The sequence below is a fragment of the Melospiza melodia genome, chromosome 1, assembly GCF_035770615.1.
Source record: "Melospiza melodia melodia isolate bMelMel2 chromosome 1, bMelMel2.pri, whole genome shotgun sequence".
NCBI classification, from domain to species: Eukaryota; Metazoa; Chordata; class Aves; order Passeriformes; family Passerellidae; genus Melospiza; species Melospiza melodia.
This window is the reverse complement of record NC_086194.1, coordinates 23,110,949-23,133,725: the sequence shown is the minus strand read 5'-3', so window position 1 is coordinate 23,133,725 and position 22,777 is coordinate 23,110,949. Positions and strand designations below refer to the sequence as shown.

At 38.5% G+C, this 22,777-nt stretch overlaps 1 protein-coding gene across 2 annotated transcripts; it reads right to left on the bottom strand.

The window, feature by feature from the left end:
• Positions 1-1,481: 1,481 nt before the first annotated feature.
• Positions 1,482-22,777, bottom strand: STEAP2 (STEAP2 metalloreductase). 2 transcript variants are annotated; one of them, XM_063150959.1, is made up of 5 exons: positions 22,729-22,777; positions 17,628-18,149; positions 15,451-15,978; positions 13,621-13,785; positions 1,482-7,372 (listed from the first exon to the last, which is right to left on the bottom strand). In XM_063150959.1, the coding sequence occupies exons 2-5, from the start codon at positions 18,117-18,119 to the stop codon at positions 7,088-7,090; spliced, it is 1,470 nt and encodes a 489-aa protein (XP_063007029.1). In that variant the 5' UTR covers positions 18,120-18,149; positions 22,729-22,777; the 3' UTR covers positions 1,482-7,087. The 2 variants fall into 2 exon arrangements, with proteins under 2 accessions (XP_063007029.1, XP_063007037.1); XM_063150967.1 differs by lacking the exon at positions 22,729-22,777 and adding an exon at positions 22,277-22,335.

The window sequence follows — 22,777 nt, the reverse complement described above, 5'->3', positions numbered from 1 at the left end:
TTCTTGAGGTAAAACTTAAATTTCATAAAACCACAGCACTCTGTGTAGAACACAGTTGCACGTTAGAAGATCAAGGTTACATATCTAGATCTGCCGTTAATCTCCTGTTGACTTTGCTGAATGAATTATTTCCTCTAGCACTGAGTATTTGCTGTTTTACAAAATAAGTTGTGAGCTTTTAAGGGACCATTATTCATGTGCTGCAATAGGGGTCTTTAGCTCCTAGTCAAGGGATGACCTTTTCTTGGCTATATCCAACATGTAGATTCTTTCCAAAGCCACCTGCACTCTTTATCAAATATGACACTGAGGTCTTTAAAGTACAGAAATCTTTCTAAGATTCTTTCTAAGTCTGTTGACTCTTCAACTTCCTTTTCATTCTCCTTTCATTTTTTTTTTTGTCTGTCCTGACAGACCTTCTATGTTTGATATTCACAGAATAAAAGGAAAAGACCTTTGAAGTGTCTGGCAGTAGACTCAACCTTAAACCCATCAAGTCAACAGAGCTTCCAACATCTGGATTTACCTGCCTGTACTATTAAAATACAGTGCTGAGGTCATGGAGTGGCATGGAATTGAGGGGAACTTTCACACTGATCTTTATAACTGTAAGGAAACACAGTAAATCACAGGACTCAGAACTTATACTCTTGTGCAGTACAAGGTAAGCCTGGAGAAGGGTGTAAGTTTGGGGCCCCAGCTGCTGGCATGATATCAACATTCAGTAGAACAAGCACTGAGATATAGAGAAATGGAGACATTAAAAAAAAAACAGAAGCAAAGAAAACAAAGACCTCAAGGTCCAAAATGTTACTATTAGGTTAGGCATGGCACAAACCAATATTAAATGTTCTGAATTTTAAAAACACCTATATTCCATTTGGGAGTCTGGGAAGGCTATGTAACCTAATGTGAAAGCAATGCAAATGCTGCCAGCTCCACTCACCCATACATCTTTACTCCTCTGAACTCAGAACAGTTTATGCTGCTGATGGACAGGTAAGCAGCATTATACCTCTCATGTACTGTTTTCCTCTTCTGCTGGCATAAGCCTCTTAGAAAAAAAGTTACGTATTTCCAAAAGAAGGACTGCAAAGTGCTTCACCTGTTTGTTTCATTTGAAGAGTAATTCCCTTTCATACACACAACAGGACACTTGGCAAACATACTGGTGCCTAGCAATCTCATCATAGCCAAACTTTCTGTTGAATGAAAAGTGGACTGAATATATGCTGAGAGTACTGTATCTGGAAGCATGGAGAAAACTTAGAGTAGGATAAGGGATATAGCAATCCAGTGTGTCTGTGTGAAAAAGCTGCAATCCAGACATCGAAAAAGAAATAAACTGCCCTTAGAATATTTTTATGAACACACATCCAAATTTTATCTCTCAGAGAAAATGTTGATCAGAACACCCATGTATTAGAAAGAAACACAAGCTAAAATTTATTCTGCATAAGCACAAAATAAAAAAAACAAAATACCTTACATTGATTTTTTATTGATTTTTGTGTAAAACACAGTCTGTGGAAAAATAGATAAGAGCATTACTAATAATTTATAATAGCCCTGTTCAGAGAGACAGCACAAACAGTCTGACAAACACAACTACAAAGAGAATATTACACATGGGAGACATATTATGCTTACTGTAAGACACTGCCAACAAGGCATGAGAAACAATATATAATGACAGAGATCATTGTTTAAGTCAGTTAAATGTGTCACTTATTTTAAAGGCTGTAATCTAATTAATTGAAGCAGTATCACATGGTGATACAGTATCAGTACAGCAACATTATTCATTATATTGACAGAAAATACTACAGGATGAACAGCCAAGAATTCAAAACCTTGTGTATTAGGAGATGCACTGTCTGCAAGGAACTATGCATATGCATTCATTACCACTGCATATGTGAAAATATTAACACTGAAAAATTCAATCTATCTAGTTTTTATGCACCTGATATATCTAACTTTCAGAGGAAAGCTCTTTCCTAACTGTATTCATACCTGTGAAATTTATTGCCACTGGGGAACTCATTGCCTTATATTCATTAACCATTTCCTTTAATGCCAGTTGGGCAGCTAATACCATACAGACACAAACATAGAGACACACTCTTTTATAGGCAATTAATGACAAATAAAAATATTCGTGGCACATCATATAATTTACAATGTTGGAACAAAAAATTAAATGTGGCAACAATTCACAGTAACCATTACCACAAGCTAAAGAACTTGCAAAACAATTACAAAATAATTAATCTCTAAATCAAAAACTCTAAATAGTTCAAGAACATGTGCACTTAATTAACTTGTACATAGTTGCAACAGCTAAGAGAATTTTAAGATAAAATTAGACACATGGAACCTATGATAGAACTGTTTTAGGCAGTGTTAATAAAGAACACCTTAATATCCATGGAAAAAAAAAACCTGTTGCTAAATACATAGAAGTCTCCATTTTATAATACGTTTACAATTCTGTATCACATATTAAGCTCTATTTTTTAAACTGTACAATAATTAAGAGAAATTAGGCTTATTTGATTACTTATTTTCATTAGACAGTTAAGCAATTTATATAAAGCTACACAAAAATAATTTTATAGCAACTATTCCCCAAAATACGTATTTATTCTCCTTAGTACCTAAGATGTCTAAATGAATTTAGCTGTTTATATTTAGGCAATCTAAACTAAACAATTAGCCTCAGGTATTTTTCCAATGAGAAGCCTATGGTGAGTTTAAGGAAATCAATGTGTTTGGTCAGATGAATAAAGATCCCTTGTGGGACTAAACATATGCTGGACATAAAGTTTGCTAAATGCATGAGTGTTATTTACCTTCAGGCTTAACAGTGTCTTGTTAGAACAAACTGGTCCTTAAAGAACACTACAAAATATTAAATAACAAGTCAACATGCTATTCCAGTTAGAAGTAAATACATGGCCTAACAGGAAACCATGTGTCATTTTTGTAGCACAAATATTTCACAAAATGCCTTCATATAGTTGATCTAAAAATATTGTCTACTTATTAATACTTCAATATTTCAACCTTTCAACTAACATATAAAATTAAAACACATTTTTAATTTTCTACACACAGTTTTAAAATAAGAATGACTCATCATTATTCTCTCCAGACATCTTTGGCAGTTTATAATGTAGCAGTTTAATCACTGTTGAAGAAATTTAATGATGAAGTAACTTTTTGCATAGGAAAGAGGGCCAGTACATTTCTGTATATACTGTCAGTGGATGCATTACAGTACAATATCTATGGCCTTTGACAGTAATTTTCAGTTAGTACAATATCATAGTTCTGCAACATTATCACTATTGTATCAAAATAATTAAATAATTGTAGGGAACGTGAATGTTAACTACATATTCCACAGAAATGTAAAATTACTCTAAAATTATAGCAGCATATTTAATTTTCAAATGTAGTCAGATTGTCAATGTCAACACTTTCTGCCTAAATCTGTTCAGAGGTATGAAATTCTACTCTCAGTTATACCAGCCCCTTCTAGTTATTTTAATTAGGTTTCCCATGCAGGACTGGGTAGAAAGTAGAGTGGTATTTATCCCATTAAAATTATCCAAGATTTATTATGTTCTAAGATTTTAAAAGTTAATTTTATTTAAAGGAATGAAGTACAATGCTTCAAGTTTGTGTGGTTTCACCCTGCATTAATGAAATAGGAAACAGTCCAGGACATTCAACTCTACAAGCCTTTTAAGAAATATACACCCTTTGGAATGCCATTACAGACAAAGCTAGGTTAGAAGTTGTAATTGTTACTTGTTCTTCATTTTTATGTGAAAATCTCATTTGTAGTAGTTTAGGCTCCTGTCTGTCTCCAGCAGCAACAGGGTTTTTAGTTAAGTCTAGAATGTTTGGTAAAAAAGTGTTGTACTTGTATATCACCACCAGTCTCACTGAAATAGCTGCATATTGGAGGAGGAACAATAAAATAAATACCCTAAAACAAACTTATTTGGTTTTGGAAAAAAGAAAGAATACAAATATTTATTTATTTATTTATTCATTTGATAGTATTAGTTGAAGCTTTTTTCCCTTCCTTATTTTTCTGTTCAAAAAATAGGAGAGTTTCATATTTCTGAAATCCTTGATAATTTTTTTGAGAAGGTAGCTATTAAATACAGCAATCTAGAGGCAGCACCTGTCTCGAATAAATCCAAAATAATTGACTTCCAAGAGGTTGAGAAGTTGTGATAGGAAAAAAAATCACTGGACACTTGCTTTCTTTTTAGAAGCATCTACCACTTGTCAGCTACTGGAGACAACTCTCAAAGACCTTAGAATGACCAATTAATGCTGTTATTATAATTTATTTTTCAAAAAATGGTGAAATAAAATTATTTTCCTTACAACTGACTGCTCCCCAAGGCTTAGAAAGGAGGATAAATCTGAGCTTTCCAACTACTTGAAATTGAAAATTTGTGAACTAAAATAAAGTATCAAATATCTGTTGACCCATATAACAGTTGTATTTTTTAAAAAATGTATTCACAAACCTCCCTTTTCAAGAATCCACTGGCCTCTTATTCAATACAAAACACGTCTAAAGACATATAAAAATACTTTAATTCTGAAAAAACATCATTAAAGTATTTTATTTTTCATCTCTAGACTTAAACATGCTTAAAGTGAAAGGAAGTTCAACTGTCTCTCATTTTGCAACAAACCCAGAATATACACAGGGTTGATGTGTAAGTCTGGGGAATCTGGATACTAGAATAAAAATAAAATAGTTGTGGATATTTTGGATTTTAAATTTATTTAAGAACAACCAACAGGAATTCTTTAGGCTTAGGTTGGCATAACTGGGGGCAGAGTTTGATTCTAGAATCTTCTTTTTTGTGAAGCTCTTAATTTCATTACAAGCAGAGATAATGAGATTTACAGAACCAGTGATGTTTAAGGATAAATTCAAGCTTAATTCTATATATTTCTGATACATGATAGGACAAATTCTTTCAAAGCAATAAATAATAAGAGAAGGTTCAGCTAAAAAATTGAGATTTTAAACAGTGCAAATATAGATAAGAGAAAATATAATTTAATACAAGAAAATTAGAACCAAATACACAATCTGATTCACTGTAATAGAAGTTCTGCTAATTAAGCAGTAGCAGCCTGAAGGTATGAGCCAAGTTTGGTTGTTTTGTTAGAGAAGAGTAATTACTACTGACACAGCAGAAGTAATAAGCAATTGTGAACGTTATTCAGAATCCAACAGCAAATGCAAATGTCAGGGTTTAGAGATTTTTAAATATAATAATAATTTGGTTTCTCAAAACTTCAGGCATATCCCAGAGACACTTGTAAAAGTTAGACCTTTATATAAAAATAGAAGATTGGATTTGCACAAAAAGATACTAAGAATTTAAGACACATTCTGGGAAATTCATATATAATAACTAAAACTCTAGTGTAGACACATACAGAACATGAGTATTGTGATGCTTCCAATATATTGGAAGTTTCACAGTGAAAATGGATTTTTATTGTTGCTGAATTCTCAGCTTTTCTTTTTGTTTTAAAATATCTCCACATATTTCAAAGTCATTAAAAAATCAAAAACTAGTTTACACACGTATCTTCCTATAAATGTATAGCAATGTTTTGAATCTTCATTATATGATGTATGGAAATAAAGAGATGCCAAAGGTCTAAAATCCTACTTAATACTTTGAAAAAACAAATTTAGTACAATACCCTTTGCTTACAAGATGTCACACCATAATTGAGACTGGGTTTGCATATTCCAATCATGTAATGGTGTAAAAGCACACACAAATAAATATACTGTACATGTGCAATACACTTGACCAAGCGCAAGGTGCTGCCCCTGGGCTGGGGTAACCCCCAGTGCCCATCCAGGCTGGGGATGAAGGGATTGAGAGCAGCCCTGCCCAGAGGGACCTGGGGGTGCTGCTGGGTGAGAGGCTGGACATGACCCAGCCATGGGCACTCACAGCCCAGAGAGCCAAACGTGCCCTGGGCTGCACCCAGAGCAGCCTGGGCAGCAGGGCAGGGAGGTTTTGTGCCCCTGCTCTGCTCTGGGGACAGAGACCCCACCTGGAACTCTGCACCCAGCCCTGGGGTCCAGCACAGGAAGGACAGGGACCTGCTGGAGTCCCGAGCAGGGCCCCTGAGATGGTCAGAGGGCAGGGGAGCCTCTCCTGTGAGGAAAGGGGGAGAAAGAATTGGCTTTGTGCAGCCTGGAAGGGATGGCTTAGGGGTGACTTGAATGCAGCTTTCCAGTTCCTGAAGGGAGCCTACAAGAGAGCTGGAGAGGGCAGGACAAGGGGGAATGGCTACAAACTAAATGAGAGTCAGTTTAGATTGGGTTTAGATTTAGATTTTTGGAAATTCTTTATGAGCGTGGTGAGGCACTAGCAGAGGGTGTCCACAGAAGTTGTGGATGCCCCATCCCTGGAAGTGTTCAAGGCCAGGTTGGATGGGGCTTTGAGTAACTTGGTCTAGTGAAAGTTGTCAAGGCCCATGACAGGGGCATTGCAACTTACTGATCTTTAAGGTCCCTTCCAATTCAAACTACTCTGTGACTCTGTGATCATTACAAATTAATTTCTTTCAAATCCTAGTTATTTCCTAAATAATTTACTTTATATTCTGAACTCATTAACCCAGAAATGTGGTTTTAATAGAAGAAACACTGCCCAGAAAATGTCATATTAATAAGCAGCACTCTGACACATATACTCTAAGGCAAAAAAATATCTGTAAAGCCTGGTTCTAATAAAATATTATTGTGATATAACTGTGCAAAGGAACATTGATTTTTTTTTATTTCATAATCACCTGTCCTCTGTAATCTAAAACAAAAATATTTTTGTAGTTATCAGAAATAGTTGTCTTCTAGTTATAAACTTCTCATAGTTTGGTTAAGAGCTTGTACTATATGTCAAGCAAGAGACTTTACAAAGACTCCTACTTAACTAAACTCCTAAAATGCAAGTTTATTTGACATAGACAAAAAAACCCAAAGCCCAAACATGTACAACAGTGTTAACAAATATCATCACATTACAGTTATCCTTTCTGGGGAGAGATGTGGAACAGACCCACTTACTTCTTCTATAACATGGCTTTTCTCCCATCCTCTTCGAATTCTCCTCAGTTTCCTACTTACACATGGCAGAAGCAAGATGATCTTACCTACAATTACAATGGAAGGCAGAACAAGGGCAAGAACAAAATTTGGTGGTGTATAAAATCTGTAATACTCTTCTTCAAAAGCTCTCTTCCATCCATAAATCAGTACATGGAAAGTACTTATAAGCAGAGCAATGTATCCAAGTGTAGACTGAAAAAAAAAGAGAAAACAGGAAAAAAAAAAAGATATAATAGCACTTGGTCCTTCACCTGACAGCTCTAATACATTATTTGGATTATTTTAACATTTCTATTAGACATCAAGTTAAGATCTCTTACCTATTCACTACATTAAGTTCGCAATATATGGTTTTAAGTTACCACTCTGAAATTTACTGACTGAACTGAGCACTGATTTACAGAGTACCTCTGCTAACATCTACAGGCCTTAGTCAAAGCTGAAATGATGTCTGCCCAAATTCTAAGTAATGGAAGCCAACTTCAGGATAGGTATGCCAATAAGAAACAATTGCAGAGTAGTTACTAGAACAATATTCACTGTGATTGGAAATTAAGTTTCCTAATTCTTAATTATGAGGATAGATCACTTCCAAGATTCCTTGTTGTGGAACAATGCAATTCTGTTGGAAGAGATTTGGGCCTAAACTTACATATTTTTATCACTTTGAGATGCACAGCTTACTTCTGTCTCACAAAGGCCTACATCCACTTGTCACTTGTCTGATGTGAGCATAAACCATCCCTTGCCTTCTCCCTCAGTTGTTGCTGAGTGTTTAATGGCAATATCTGAACTGCAGGCCTTGGCCACAATAGCACAAAGCAGGGCTGCAGTCTACCATAAACCAGCAGAGCTGGATAAAAGGTGAAACAGAGGGTTCCCACAGCAGCCTGCAGAGGAAGGACCTCTCAGCACAAAAATCTAGAGCTTGCCACAGAAGGCGGAGATAACAGGGATCACTCAGCAGTTCTGTGAATCCACCTTTTTAAGGACCCTGTAGCTGTAATGCTTCGTAGATTTGACAAGGCATCAACTTAACTTTCCCAAACCATGACAAAAGAAGACTACTATGCTTTGACTTCTGGTGGTGATGAAATGAAGGAAAACTCTTTCTGGCCAAAACTGACGTAAAGACTAACTTGGCTGGAAAACATTTGTAGAAAATCATTGAAACAGAGAACAAGCATTAAGAAAGGTAACTGGCTACCAAGGTATGGTCTAATTCCAGCAAACAGACAAGCAAAGAAAAATGCAGCCCAAGGGTTTATAATAGGTAGTGAAAGAATTAATTCCTTCTACTTCAAGATTAAGCAGCTTCTAAAGCAAGAAGAATGTCTGAGCTAATACTATTTGCAAGGATTCACAGGTATAATGGTATAAAAAGAAAATATTTCTGTTAATTTCTTAGGATTGCTACCCTGTTTTTTGACTTTCCAATATTTATGTGGGTTTTTTTGCCAATGGTTTCAGGGCCATTTTGTTAATCTTTAGATATGCTGCATACTTTTTCTTAAAAAAAAATTTGTTCCCAAAATATCCCATAGTAAACAGAACATTTAGACAAACACTCGAGGATATGAAAATGGCATATGTGGTATCTGAACGGAACTTCTGGTAAGAAATTTGGACAACAAACAATACAGTCAAACCTGATGTTATAATATGTTGTTGCAGATTTTTGTTGGTATGACTGTCCTGAATTGTTATATTACTGGCAGCGGGCAGAAGGGCACAAGTGAATCATATCCCTCATTTCTTCATCAGGATTACTGATGAGAAATTCTTGAAAATAACAGTTCTTGAAAATAGAAACAGAAGGGAAATATACATTCATTTCCAATTATTTAATTTTAGTGCTTATTTTAATTCCATTTGCAAGCTATAGTTTTGAGACATCTGTATATGTCTATCTAATGGTCAAAATGGAAACTAAGAAGTACATCCAGTATATTTTAAACTAACAATAAAAGGACAAGAAAAACATATGATGCAGTTTTATTAAGTTCTTTTTTTTTCTTGCCCTGTGAAGAGTTGCCATATGCTTCTCTGAAGTGTTGGTAGAGCATGTGCTAGTGTGTACTGCACAATTCAACTACACATCTAAAACAAAGACATTGCTATAGCTTCTGTCAGCTATCAATGTCAGCTATGTTCTTCAGCTGGGCCCTTAATTACCATTACCAGGCTCCAGATGATAATTTCTTTAAGAGCAGAGGACTTCTGAAAGCAGCAAGAAGAAATACTGTTTCTTCCCTGGTAAATTCACATTGAACAGTACAGTGAGCAGAAAAATCAGCTGTAATTCCTGGCAACCCTCTGCCTGGGCTTCAGGATGGCTGCTGGGAAAAGTGGAAGAGTATCTTTGGCTGCTTTGTTTTCTTATCTTCCATAATACTATGTTTCCTGAAAGCTGAGTAATAGATTAGCACATTTCCTATGGACTCCCATATCTTTTAGCTTTTCTCTAAGTCCTCCCTGTTTTGTTTCTTTCCTTCCTGATCAAAGTCAGCTTTTAGCCAATATGGGAGATTTCCAGCCAAGGCTCCTGATAAATTGGACAAACTGGTATTGTATGAGAAAGGAACCAACAGAAACTTAATGGAGCAGGAAAGATGAAAGAGAAAAACCCCTAAAATGTTACCAGCAAGATGGACCTGTTTAGAGACAAAATGTGCTGTGAGGCAATTCTGCTTCAGGAATTTCCACATTCGAAATGGTCGAGTAGTTCCAAGCAATTTATATATACAAAAGGTATTTTCTAAATTCAACATTTATGCAAGATATACTTCAGATTCTCTGTGTAACAGCTATTGCTAAACTTAAAAACTGTTTGTAGTAACTTCTGACTGGAATCTTACCCACAAACTTGCTAAATATTCAGGCCTTAGTCTACCTTATTCTGGGGAAAAAAGTACCCTATTATTGTGGGAGAACTAAGGCAGGGCAGCCTTTCCTCAAAGTGTATGCATGAGAAATATTTTACTCACACTGCCTCCAAAAAACTTTAGGATTGGGCTAGCAGAGAAAAGGAGTATCTACTAAAAAGTCAGCTTCCTACCACTCAAATGGCAGATTTGTGTTGTTTTCTGCTAAAAAACATGAAGCTCAGCTTTCAAAACCAATCTGCTCTGTCCATTGCCACTTAAATGATGGGGTTTGGACTTGAAGTCTTAGACTGGAAAACAAAAGCAGCATCATTTATGTTTACATTATATATTTACAGTTTAACTTTCCTCACTGGACTGAAGGATCCAGTGCAGGATAGCTTACAGACAACATTCTCCATTTCCTTGTATTTTATGTGAACAGTCAAGGACTGGTTTCAATAAATGTCTTTTTTTTCTGTTTACAGTGTGTTGGTTTAAGCTGTTTATTCTGCCTGCTCTGACAAAATACAAATTCTTTTGTATTTCTTGGCCATGCCTTGCTTTGCTCCTTATCCAACGTATTTAGATGAGAAAAAGAAGAATACTGAAGTGGCATTTAAGAAAATTGATGCATTAGTTTATCAGCCCCAGCTTTCTTCCCTGCTGCTTTTCTCAGTTAACTTCAGCTCTGGGTTATGTTAACGTGACTGCAAAGTTTCACACTAAGTTTCAGTCATCCAGGATCTCCTACTGAGAAAACTTCATCACTGTCTCATTCTGTGGCTCCTCTATCTGGATGTTATGAGTGTTTCTCTCCAAATCATGATGAAGTAATCAAACCTTTGTTTTGTACAGGGGTCAACTCTGTACTGTAGCAATTCCTCTTTTCTGCTGGTCTCTTAGCTCTTTCTAGGACTGACACAGTAATTTCCTTTTGCTATTAAGCCTTCTCATGTCTCACTTTGTTCATATGCATACTATGAGTGAAGCCTGCACTACTTGTCCTCTCAAAGTCCTTTTCCTCTGATAAAGCAGGCTGGGATTTTTGGAGCTGCTGACACCTGTGTTTGAAACCAGGCTAGATAAGACGGAGGCATCTCCAAAAGAATTTGGGATATCAAAGACAGCAATTCTGTGCAGAACTACTGACAACTGGTGATTCTTTAGAGTATTAGGAAGATTGTGTTTGAAGACTCTTTGAACTGCTGTAGGTTGGGGAGATGCTGCTTAGGGCTTGTTCTACTGGAACAAGGCTAGTCTATACTGTATATTTTAATAAAATCAGATTTTCCTAGTAGGATTCAAGACTATGTTCTTGTGGTAAAGCTATTTAGAAGAGGCCACACCTTATTTTGATGAAACTACATTTTCTAAGATGAGCAAGAAAGAATGTGCTGTTCTCAGTGGGAAGTGCTGAGCTGGGACACAGTCTGAGTGTGCTGACCAACTGATTCTTCATCTGCCAGATGTGAAATACGTCCAGCAGCTGTTGTGGCAAATAATCTGAGATTCAGGACTAAAGCTAGAGACATACTGCTTTCCCCAACTGAAAGGAAAAGCAGCAATGGGATGATAGGTTAGTAGTTCTGCTGTTTATCTCCCTCATATCTCCATAGAAAAGATGGAGAAATTTAAGTTTAATTTTCCTTCACTGAACTGAACTTCAGTAGAAGAAAAACATAAAAGAGAGTAAGTATTATGCTTTATCTGTTCTCCTTGCATAGTGGGGACAGTGAAACTTATACAGAAATACAGACTCCTTTTACTCTAGTAAGCAATCACTGTTTTCTGATTGAAGAAATCAAGAAGATTTTTTTTTTGACAAGTAACTAAATGGAGAATAACTTACATCCTGAGAATTAATGACAAAGTAAATACTCATTAACTTTAAGAAATTTTTCAGTAGTTCAATACTTTTATGATTAAAAATTGCAAATGATCTTAGTTCATTACCAATACCAGTTATCTTCTGCACATATTACAGTATGAACTGTAACATACTTCCTGAGCAAACAACTTCTTCCCAAACAAGTTCCTCAAAATACTGACAGATGGGTCATTAAAGTTCATAATTATTTAGATTTGGAACTCTTTTGACTTAATTTACAATGGAAATAACTACAGTAAATATGCAATTCTAGATCCATCATTGTGGTTATTGTATGGGTTTTGACTCAGCCACACAAGTCTGGAATTTCGAAATATGAGTAAGGAAAAATAAGACAAAAATGCTGTTTTGTGGCTGGAAGTTATTACTGGATAAAGGCATCATGTCACTCACAAGTGAATACATATTTTTCCCTTTTGCACTAATGTTTTATATCACCCAACAGCAGTAGTATTGTCCCCACACAGAGAACTCCAAATGGCAGAGATACTGTAACAATACACTTGAATATTTAGTCTCTCTGAAGGTTTAAAGCCATGACTGTGAATAAACAATTCTATGAGGGTAACTCCACTGTGAAAAACTTTTCAGCAAACTTTTTGTAGGTCTACCTGCAGTTTTCCAGTAATGGAAATTAGAAGGAAAAGAAAAGTCATCACAGACATACACCGAACAACTACAGCCTTTGAAGTGTTCCCCACCATTCTCTTCAAAATATCTGTAAATTATGAAGTGCAACCCAAGCCCTGACCTTTAAAGTCAATGCCCACATTCTGAAATGAACAGGACTCAGAATTGAGCAATATTATTAGGTTAAGCTGAAAAAAATGTTAATCAGAAAAGACTGAGCTAAGACTACAGTACTAAAGCCAAAGTCAGAAAACAAAACATAACAAACCCAAAAGCTGTGCACACTTAGGAATTTTCACCCAACTGAATCCTAATAACATTTCTTATACCTGACTGCTTCCTAAAACTACCGGCAGTTATGTGTAGGAGCAAGCACTGAGCTGTTCATTAAAGCCTGTGTTTCTCAGTATTTTATGCTGGTTAGATTTGCATGTTCTAGGTATTTACCTGAGGAAGGAAGGCACAGATGGTGTGCCAGGACCTTGAAAAGTCTCTGATTTTAATAAGCAATGCTCCATATTTTACTAGTGGGTATTTTCAGTTAATGGGAATAATGCAGTTGAGAGCTGTGCCAAGTCCCACAGTGGATGAGAAGTAAAACTTAAGCAATGGCACCATGGCTGTCAAAGGATTGTGCAATAAAAATCTTGCACGGCAAACTAAGTCTTCAATTTTAATATCTGTGTGCATCTACCTATACAAGTATCTCATGAGTATCACTGCATTTAGCAGGTTTGTCCAAATTTATCTAATTTGAATTTAGCAAGAAGTTCTAAGAACAGAAAATTAATAGATTGGTGATCATTTGGTCTAAGCTATGCTGGTTGTTTAAGATCAAGAAGTCTAAAATAAAAAGTCCTGTTCTACACTCATGAAATGCTTAATGTGCCTTCTTGGTAACATATTTGCTAAGTAATTGTTTTTACTGAATTACCAGAGACGGAGGAAAAAAGGCTCTTGTCACATTGCAAGGAGCTTTCGTTTATGATGTTGATCATGACTGTGATGAAGGAATTCTTGTTAACACCAAAACCCCCTTATTAAAAAAGTAATACCTGAATAAAACTGAACTCCCTCCAGTTTAAGGCACTGTTTACTGAAGGGATGGAAGTTACTGCCAGCAAGGAAAGTAATCCAAGACTCATTATTCCAAAGGAGATATACATTTCAATTCGCCACACTTCTTCCTCATTCCAAGAATTTTCAACATTTGCATGAACCTGATGAAAGAGCAGAAAGGATGAACTTTATTCTAAAGAATATTAAAAATACCAACAGAAGTAATTTTGTTGACTTAAAGTTCACAGTCACAGGACAACTATAAAATGTGGTCAAATATTTCAGAGGTTTCCTCATGCCTTGGAGAAAAACAACTATTTCCTTACTGCTGGTATTGCCTTTTGCTAGATTAAAAATATGCTAAACATGGAAATTTTAGATGAGATGCTAAAAGAACATGTAACATTATATACCATTTACAACAATACTGTTATAAAATCAGGTAATTCTGCACATTCTTATGCACTGTAGAACAGGAGCTGTGTTCTTCAGACTCTGCAAACTTAAATTCTGTAACATAAGTTGGATAAACCTGCAATTTCTTTTTAGTTTAGAAATTAGACATTAGATTTTTTTAAATTACATTTAGAAATAATTTAGCATAATTTCCTTCAGCTTTTCTATGCTGAGTCCAGGCTTGCTTCTCTCTTTCACTACTGCCATCAGATTTTTCCAAGACGGTTCTTGCTGGAGAGTTTTACCAGAAAAAAAGAAACAATTCAGGACCTTAACAACTAAGAAACTTAGATATTCAATTATTTTTTCCACTTCCAGGTTAACTATTGCAAAATGACATGTCTTGAAAAAGGTGCACCAGAAATATTAGCAAGTGAAAGTTTTACAGTATCATTAAAACTAAGATGATTTATTAGTAAAAGTACCAGTGAATCCTTTAGTATTACTAATTTTAAGTGTGAACTACAGTTTCTTGCTGCCTATTACAGTTTTGCCCTTCCCCTAAGTTCAGTTTTTGATGCTAGCTCTTTTAGAGTTTGTGACACTCCCTGTTAATTTGTTACATTTGATTTTATTTCCTTATTTGGTTTTCTGTTCTATCATTTCTCTCTTTCCTACAGATTTAATGTGGTGAATGGCATTGCTGTTTTTTGGGCAATACTGCTTTTCTCCCTCTTTAAAGGTTACAATAAGCTGTCTCACTGACAGCAACATCAGATCTTCTTCTAGAGATGACAGATTTGTTGGAGAATGTTTCAGGGTTATGCAAGATCAATTGTTCTTGGAAATTGTGAGTCAATTTCTATTGTCTGCAATAGATGATGTCCACAGAATTTTAAAAGCATAAAGTATTTTTAACATTGGTCCAAAATGTTACAAAATACCAGCACCTTCTTTTTTTCCTTTTTGGAACACAGAAGTATCTGTAAGCATCATTACAGTATCTGCCCTTATACTTTTCATATTTGTAAATGCACTTATGATATACACACTTCCCCCATGTGTTAAGTATACACAGAAAGAAACATACCTCAGAATCTTTTTGCTGTTGTTCTTATCTTGTCTATCCTGCATTCTTTTTGTGTATATTGCTATCAGGAATTTCAGTGAGACATGTCCTTGATTTCAGTAGGACATGTCCTTGATTCTCCCTACCACATAAACTTGACTGCAGCTTGACACACAAGGTGAGCAAAATGTGCAGATATTTCTTTTACTCTCCTTATCTGGCAGTACCTATGCCTAAAATAACCCATAACTTCTGTGCCAAAAGCAGTAGAACAGATTAAGAAAAACCCAATTATTGCATTCAGGAGCCATATGCAGCCAGCCAAGGCATTTTTGGCTTATTGAACTAAAGACTCCCTTACCTGTTGGTATGCCATGTTGAGGAACAAGTACCTCTCTGATCTCCTCATAGGCAAGCAGAGGCTGTACACCACGTGCACTGAGGCAAAGAAAAAGCTGAGCAGCCCAAGCTGCTTCCGACACTGGAGCCAGCTGTCCAGCCAAGGGGGGAAGCGCCGGTACTTCGTGCCATAGTAAAGCTGATAAGCAGCTGCAATGAGTCCTGATAAATACACTAGAGAAAGCAAAGTGATAGCAACAATTGGCAGGGTCTTGTTGACAATCTCAATGGGAATCTTGTAAAAGTCACTCTGCTGATTTCTCGTGTAGGGATGGATGACATCTCTGACAAAGGAATAGATGAAGAAAAACGTTGCCAGGCTAATGGCAATGAGTACAGGCCCCTTCCACAGGGTGAACAGGCGCAGAGGCAGGTTTTCAATCTCCCTTGCAGATGACAGTGCCCCCAAATCAAGAGGAATGAAACCCAGCTGACGGGCAAGCTCAATAACTTGATGGCGAGCCTGAACATGGTTACTGCATATATAGACCTGTTGGGAGAGTCAAGGGAATTGTCTGTAGTCAGAGAAAAAGACACAAAGGTAAATAAAAAAGCAGCAAAATCCACCAAAAACCTTAAGCACTTCAAAATCAAAACTACATCACAACTGCTAAAACTGTACACTTTATTCCAGCTTATATTGCCAACATGACAATAAAATCACATAAAAATGTAGCCAAAGTGCAAACATGAACTTTGACTTAGGAACAAAGCAATCAAAACAAAATTGGCTTTTTCTTGGATTTAATAATGGGGAATGTCTTGGTAATCTGTACACTGAAACCTGTCATACCGAAATGCCTGCAGGACTGCACTAACTTGAAGCTACAGCCAAAAGCATTTAAGAAAATCCAAAATCACTCAAAAATACAGGAATCTTGAACAATGACCCTTAAACAACTTTAGCATCCACAGACTGAGAAGCAGCGATCTGTGTTACCTCTCTGTGGGTAACAATTTTAGCCTTATTTCACAACCCAGATTTCCACAGATTTCAGATATGAGTATTTAACAGAAAAGACAAAAAACAGCAGCCAAACAAGAACTTTTTCTAAAGAGCAGTTTTTTACACAGACAAAGACATGTGCTGCTACAGAGCACTTGAAGGTTCCATTAAAATGTGCAATGGGCTATAGTTTGCCCAACACTATTTGCTGACCATCTGCATTGAAGCAAATATGATCTGTTTTGACTGAAGTTAATTAGTATTGTGCTATTCTGAACGGGGATAAAAGAAGTATAGTGAAGTTATTTTTTAGATTATGCTAATTCCGTATCAATTGCATTCCATTTAAATCTACCTGAAGTGCCAGAACTGAATTTAGTCTCCAGCCGTCATGTTACATCAGGTATTTCTTATGTATTTCTCAGATTTCATAAAGCTGTGAAGGACTGGATGCTTGCACAGGCTTAAATCCTTTACATCCCTTCAGCAAAACATGAAAACCATAAAGGTGCATTTCCTACACGCAGGATGGATTTCAGAACATACTGGGAAGGACTTTGAACACGACGTTCCCAAGCAGCCCTGGATCAAATGAATTATCGCTTAGAAACATATGTGCCTCCTTCTGTTCCCATATTTATGATTCTGGGGCACTCTAAAAGCTAGATAATTTCTTTCAATCACTTTGCTGCTACATTGACTGCAAGTAGTTTTAGAACAGCTGATTCTCGACCTCTTGGACTGGGACCTGAGATTTCTGTGCATCTCTTTCAACAGTTCACCCCAATGTTGCCACTAAAATTCAGTGGAAAAGACTGTCTCTATCCTTGTGTAAAGCATAAGGAAACACATGAACGTATTTCCTATGGAAAAACATGAAGACTCAACTTTTCTACTCTGTCTGTAGTCACCCAAAGGTCAGTTGTTTATTCTAAGCTGGTATTCACATTTCCTCCGCAGTCTTTAAAGACAAACAGGCAACACAGGGAAAAAACTGGACCACTTACTTTATTTGTCTTACAGTGGGATGCACTAAACTCTAAAGATTATATTGTCTACTAAAATGTAAGCTGAAGGTCCAACATTTTAGGCATGTTAAGTCAGGGAATGTAAATTTCGTGAGTTCTGGCTGTTACATTCAGTTCCTGTCATTTTCATCTCACAAATAAATTAATACAAATAAAAACATTTACCTGTCTGCTGGCATCTTTTGGTCCTAACTGTAGTGACCACGCTGAAATGACATTGAATCCTTTGACAATTAGGGAATCAGGAAAAAGTGATGCCAAATACTCTGCATTGGAGTCTGGATATTGGTCTACTCTTGTATTATTGCTGACATCAATCAGAATTTTACCAACAAGTAAATGTTTGAGATCCCACAAAGAGGTGTAGTGTTCTCTGTGTATGGCTACAAAAATGATGTTTGTTTTAGCCACTGCATCTTCATGGTGAGTGACATCAACCACATGGGGAAAGAAGTCAGCAGCATGTTTAGGGCTTCTGCTCCCTACGACCACGTGGTACCCACATCTGATGAGTCTGATTGTCAAGGACTTGGCAAAGTCTCCACTTCCAATGATGCCTATCGTGACCTTACTGGCATCCTTGATGCCATTGGCAGCATTTGGTAGAAAAGTTTCATTGAGGTTCTTGGGACTCCCCATCATAGAGATTGTTTCCATGCTTCCAAGACACCAAACTTACAATGATTTCTGTAGGGGAAAAAAAAAAGGGAAAGAGAAGAAAAAAGAAAAAAAAAAAGGAAAAATCAGCATCATACAATTTTATGAGATCTCAAAATCCATTAATGCCTCTGGAAGCAAAATCTTTGGTTCTAAGTTTCATATTATATTTTTTCCTTAATCAAGTATGTGCTAATCAATTTTGTCTTGACAACAGAAGAAGTAATAAGTAACATGAAGTACTACAGCACTTCAATAATAGTTACTTAAGTGTACAACAGTTTTTTCATCTTCTATTTCTTACCTTCCACTGCCCTGGAATACTGGCCCACAATGTAACTTTGTACTCCTGAAACTAATGGTGAATAGATTAATGAGTAGAAACGTGTAAAGAAAATTGGAAAATAGTAGAATGCAGAGAGCACTGGCCTGTGATCAGCATGAGATCAGTGAGTATATGGAAGCTAATTCCATTAAAAGTTTATGCAGGTTATTATTGTGATATCCTCTCCTGGCCATGAAGGAGGAGATGCAAGTCTCAAAGATGCAAATGTCAGAACATCATGACAAACATTCATCTGACACACTCACCTGTCAGCCTGGAAAATGGTATGCTCATGTGGATCCAATGGCAGAAACAACAAAGAAATTTATCAAGACCTAGTTGTGAGATTACTAATGACATTTCTAGGTCAGACTGCTTGGTCTGGCCATGGGTGTATAAGGATTAACTGTGGATGGAAGGGTAAAGGATTCAAGGCCATGAGTCACAAATATGCTTAACACAATTTTCTATCCAGGCAAGTAAAATAAATCCTGGAGACAAACACATGGGACAGCCTTCCAGAGAAAGCTAATGGCAGAGGAAGAGACAGATTTCACCCAATAATAAAAGGGAAGATAATTTTAGGACTCTAATTCAGTGTAGACTCTAGAAGAAGAATTAGACTCTAATTCTTCTTCTTTTGAAGAAGAACAAAAGCTAACGCTCACAGGAAAATAAAATAAATACTGCTATATCCTTGGTCACAGAACTGCATTAAAGCTCTAAGAAAGACATTAAAAACCAACAAAACAATGCTCAGGAGGGAAGTCTGCACATGAAACCACAGTTACAACCTAGGTGGTTCTGCATCCCTGACAGGGGTTGACCCTGGCTGCAGGCCAGGTGTCCAAAAAGGTGCTGCTCTATCACTCCTCTCCTCAGCTGGGCTGAGGAGGGAAAATACCACAAAAGGCTCACGAGTTGAGATAAGGACAGGGAGAGTTCACTCACCAATTACCACCTGAGGCAAACCAGACTCTACTTGGGGAGAGTAACTGACTTTATTACCAATCAAAATCAGAGCAGGATAATGGGAAGTAAAACAAATCCTAAAGAAACACCTCCCCTCACCCCAGTAAGCTTCTTCCTGGGCTTGACTTTATTCACAATTCTCTGCCTGCTCCCCCTCTGCAGCACAGGGACACAGGGGATGGACTCTACGGTCAGTTCATCACATGCTGCTTCTCCTGCTGCTGCTTCCTCCTCAGGGAGAGAGAACCTTCTTCTGCACCAGCATGAGGCTCCTCCCATAGCAGAGTCCTCTACATACTTCTCCAGTGTGAGTCCTTCTCACAGGATACAATTCCTCACCAACTCCTCCAGTGAGGGTCCCTTCCACAGAGTGCAATCCTTCAGGAACAGGCTGCTGCAGTGTGGGTCCCCATGGGGTCACAAGCCCTGCCAGGAAACCTGCTCCAACGTGGGCTCCTCTCTCCACAGGTCCATGCCAGGAGCCTGCTCCACCCCTTCCCATGGGGTCACAGCCTCCTCTCAGGCATCCACCTACACTGGTGTGGGGCTCCTCCATGGGCTGCAGGTGGATATCTGCTCTACCAGGAACCTCATGGGCAGCAGAGGGACAGCTGTCTCACCATGGCCTGCACCACAGGCAGCAGGGGAATGTCTGATCCAGTGCTCAGGCCACCTCCTTCTTCTTCTTCACTGGCCTTGGTGTCTACATGAGTTGTTTCTCTCACGTGGTCTCATCCTCTGTTCTGCACTGCAATTACTTTTTTCCCCCTTCTTACCTATGTTACCTGGGAGGTAACAGCCAGTGCTGATGGGCTGGGCCCTGGTGAGCCACGGTCCACCCCAGACCCAGCTGACACTGGCCCCATTAGACACGGGAGGATTCCTGCAGCTTCTCACAGAAACCACCCCTACAGCACTCCTCCCCATCCTGCTACCATGTCTTGCCAGGCAAAGCCAATATAATTGTAGAACAGGAATAAAGTCTGAATATTAAGGAAGCAATAAGGAGAGGCAGGCTAAGAAGGAGCAAAAAGAAACCTCAAGGTTGCTGTCTTGGGAGCAATCAACAACAGACCACACAGAACCTTTTCCTGAGCTACCATCCAAGAGCTGATATGATGGTAATTAATAATCAGTGGGGGATATTAACCAGCCATTGGCTAGTAATGTGTGGTGAACAACCTCCCACAATTAAAAGCAGGTTTGTGTTTCAGAAATTAGAGGAAGCTACTAGAAGAATGGGCACTTTTCATTTCAGCTTTGACTAGAAGGTACAAACTCACCAAAACTGGACTCAGAAGTTAAAGACAGAAAGCAATATGTGAAAGTGACAACAAAGCTAGTGTTCAAAGAAAAGATTCTAACAGTAATCCTTCTGGCAGAGGCAGAGCACAAAGATTTTTATGCATGCACTCAAAAAAGCATTGACTTTTTCCATGTGACCTGAAACATATTTAACACATGACCAAACTACCAGTATTTCCTGTATCAGGATGGGTTTGCACCCAGGAACATGAGAATATCTAATGAGATAAGAGATGTAACTGGATATGACAGAACATGTATGCTTTCACCATGTGATTACAGCAGCCCACTTCAGTTCTTACCATGTAACCAGAATGTGATGCAAAACTTTGAGACTGAAAGGGAAGCACCATAAGGAAATGGGCTACCAGTACCATTTAAGCATGCTGCAGCCTACTTTCAGTTTTACTCCAAAGGATCCTGGGGAGAGTGGGCACACAGGACTTGGATGATGAATTGCTCTGGTAAGCTGAATTTGGCCTGCTGGCCAAAGTTTCTCACTGCCTGTTCTAAGGAAAATACAGTGAGAGTAACAGCATCAAACTAACAGACTTCATAAAAAACCCTCAGGGAACAGGCTGACATGACTTTTAGACAAGTAATCTAAGAGATGTACAAAAGCAGAGTGCTAGCAGTTACTGACAGGAATTATATTGAATGCACAACTGCAATTCAGAGGCAAGAGTGTATAACTGCAACAGAGAGCTTTCCTGACCTGAAAAATCACACAAGATTAAAAAAATAAAATGTTGTGTGCATGACTAAGAAGCACTATAAAAAGACAAAGAAACAGTGCCATCATGTTGGGATAAAATCAGAACAAGGATGGTACAGAAGTGAGTTTGTAACTAGTGAAGAAGATAAATGGCAACAAGTAAAAGTTCCATAAATACAATAAAAAGACAAAAGACAGAAGGCAAGGTTTATAACTTCAGAGGAAATGGAACAAGTTATAACTCATACTATTTAAACGTCTTTATTTCAGCCCTCAGCAGAAAAGTTAACTGTGAGTAGGTATTTAAAGAAATTCCTTCTACAGGGAGATGGTGAGGTCAAAGTGGAAAAGGTAAGTTAAGAGTAAAGGATGAAGATAAGATAAAGATTTTCAAGTCAGCAGACAACTATGAAATCAGCCCTTGGGGCTTAAAATGCTGACCAAAGTCACATCTTCAGAACTAAAGAGATGACAAGACAGGCAGACGAGCACATATTGCTTAAAGAAGGGAGGACGACTAAAGAAAACAAAGACTTGTTAGCCTAACTTCAGCCCCTGGACAGATTTTCCATCAACTTATTGTGCAATCCATTAGTAAATAAATGGGAAGCAGATGATAATAAGCAGCTGAGGTGGGTTGTTCAGGAAGAAATTTCAACAAAACCAACCTTCTTTTACGAACTAACTCATTCCATAGTTATAAAAAATAATAAAAGCGACATAGATTTGACATGTACTCTTAAATTAGCTAACAGAACATCACAGAGCAATGTCAGCCAGATGGTGACACACGTGAAAAACTGCTTCTGGAAAAGTAACTAGGGGAGGAGAGAACCGCACCGAGGCAAGCCGGGCCGTGTGTGCGTGAGCGCCGCTCGGGCGGGCACTTACGGGGCGCGGGGCTGGCGGGAGGCCGGGCGCGGGCCGCTGCCCCCTGGGCGGCAGCGCGGAGCGGAGATCCAGCCCGGAGCGGCTCGGCGGGGCCCCGGTCCGGGCCAGCATCTCCAGCTGCAACGACAACACCGCCCGTGACAGGAGCGGCAGCGCCGCCCGGCCCGCCCGCCGCGGGGCGGGGGCTCGCCGGCCCCGCCAGGTACCGGAGCGCCCCCGCGGCTGCCCGAGGCCGGGCCGCACCGCTCCGTGGGGCGCCGGCGCCGCCAGAGCCCGCCCGGAGACCGGGGCGGCCGCGGCGCAGCCGCCGCGATGGGCAGCAGGGAGAGCCCCGCGGGCAGCGGCTGCGCCCGGGAGCGCCCGGCAGGGATGGGGCCCGGCCCGGCCCCGGCGCCGCTCACCTCCGCCCGCCCGCCAGGAGCACCGCGCCGCCGCCGCTCCTCCTCGCAC

What these genes read in the sequence shown, in the direction of transcription:
- STEAP2 (XM_063150959.1), bottom strand. Translation starts at nt 18,119, where the DNA reads ATGGAAACAATCTCTATGATGGGGAGTCCCAAGAACCTCAATGAAACT. An exon ending in CAAAAGATGCCAGCAGACAG is followed by an intron (nt 15,979 to 17,627) that starts GTAAATGTTTTT and finishes CTCTCCCAACAG; the next exon opens with GTCTATATATGCAGTAACCA. An exon ending in GGGAGTTCAGTTTTATTCAG is followed by an intron (nt 7,373 to 13,620) that starts GTATTACTTTTT and finishes TTTTTTTTTCAG; the next exon opens with TCTACACTTGGATACATTGC.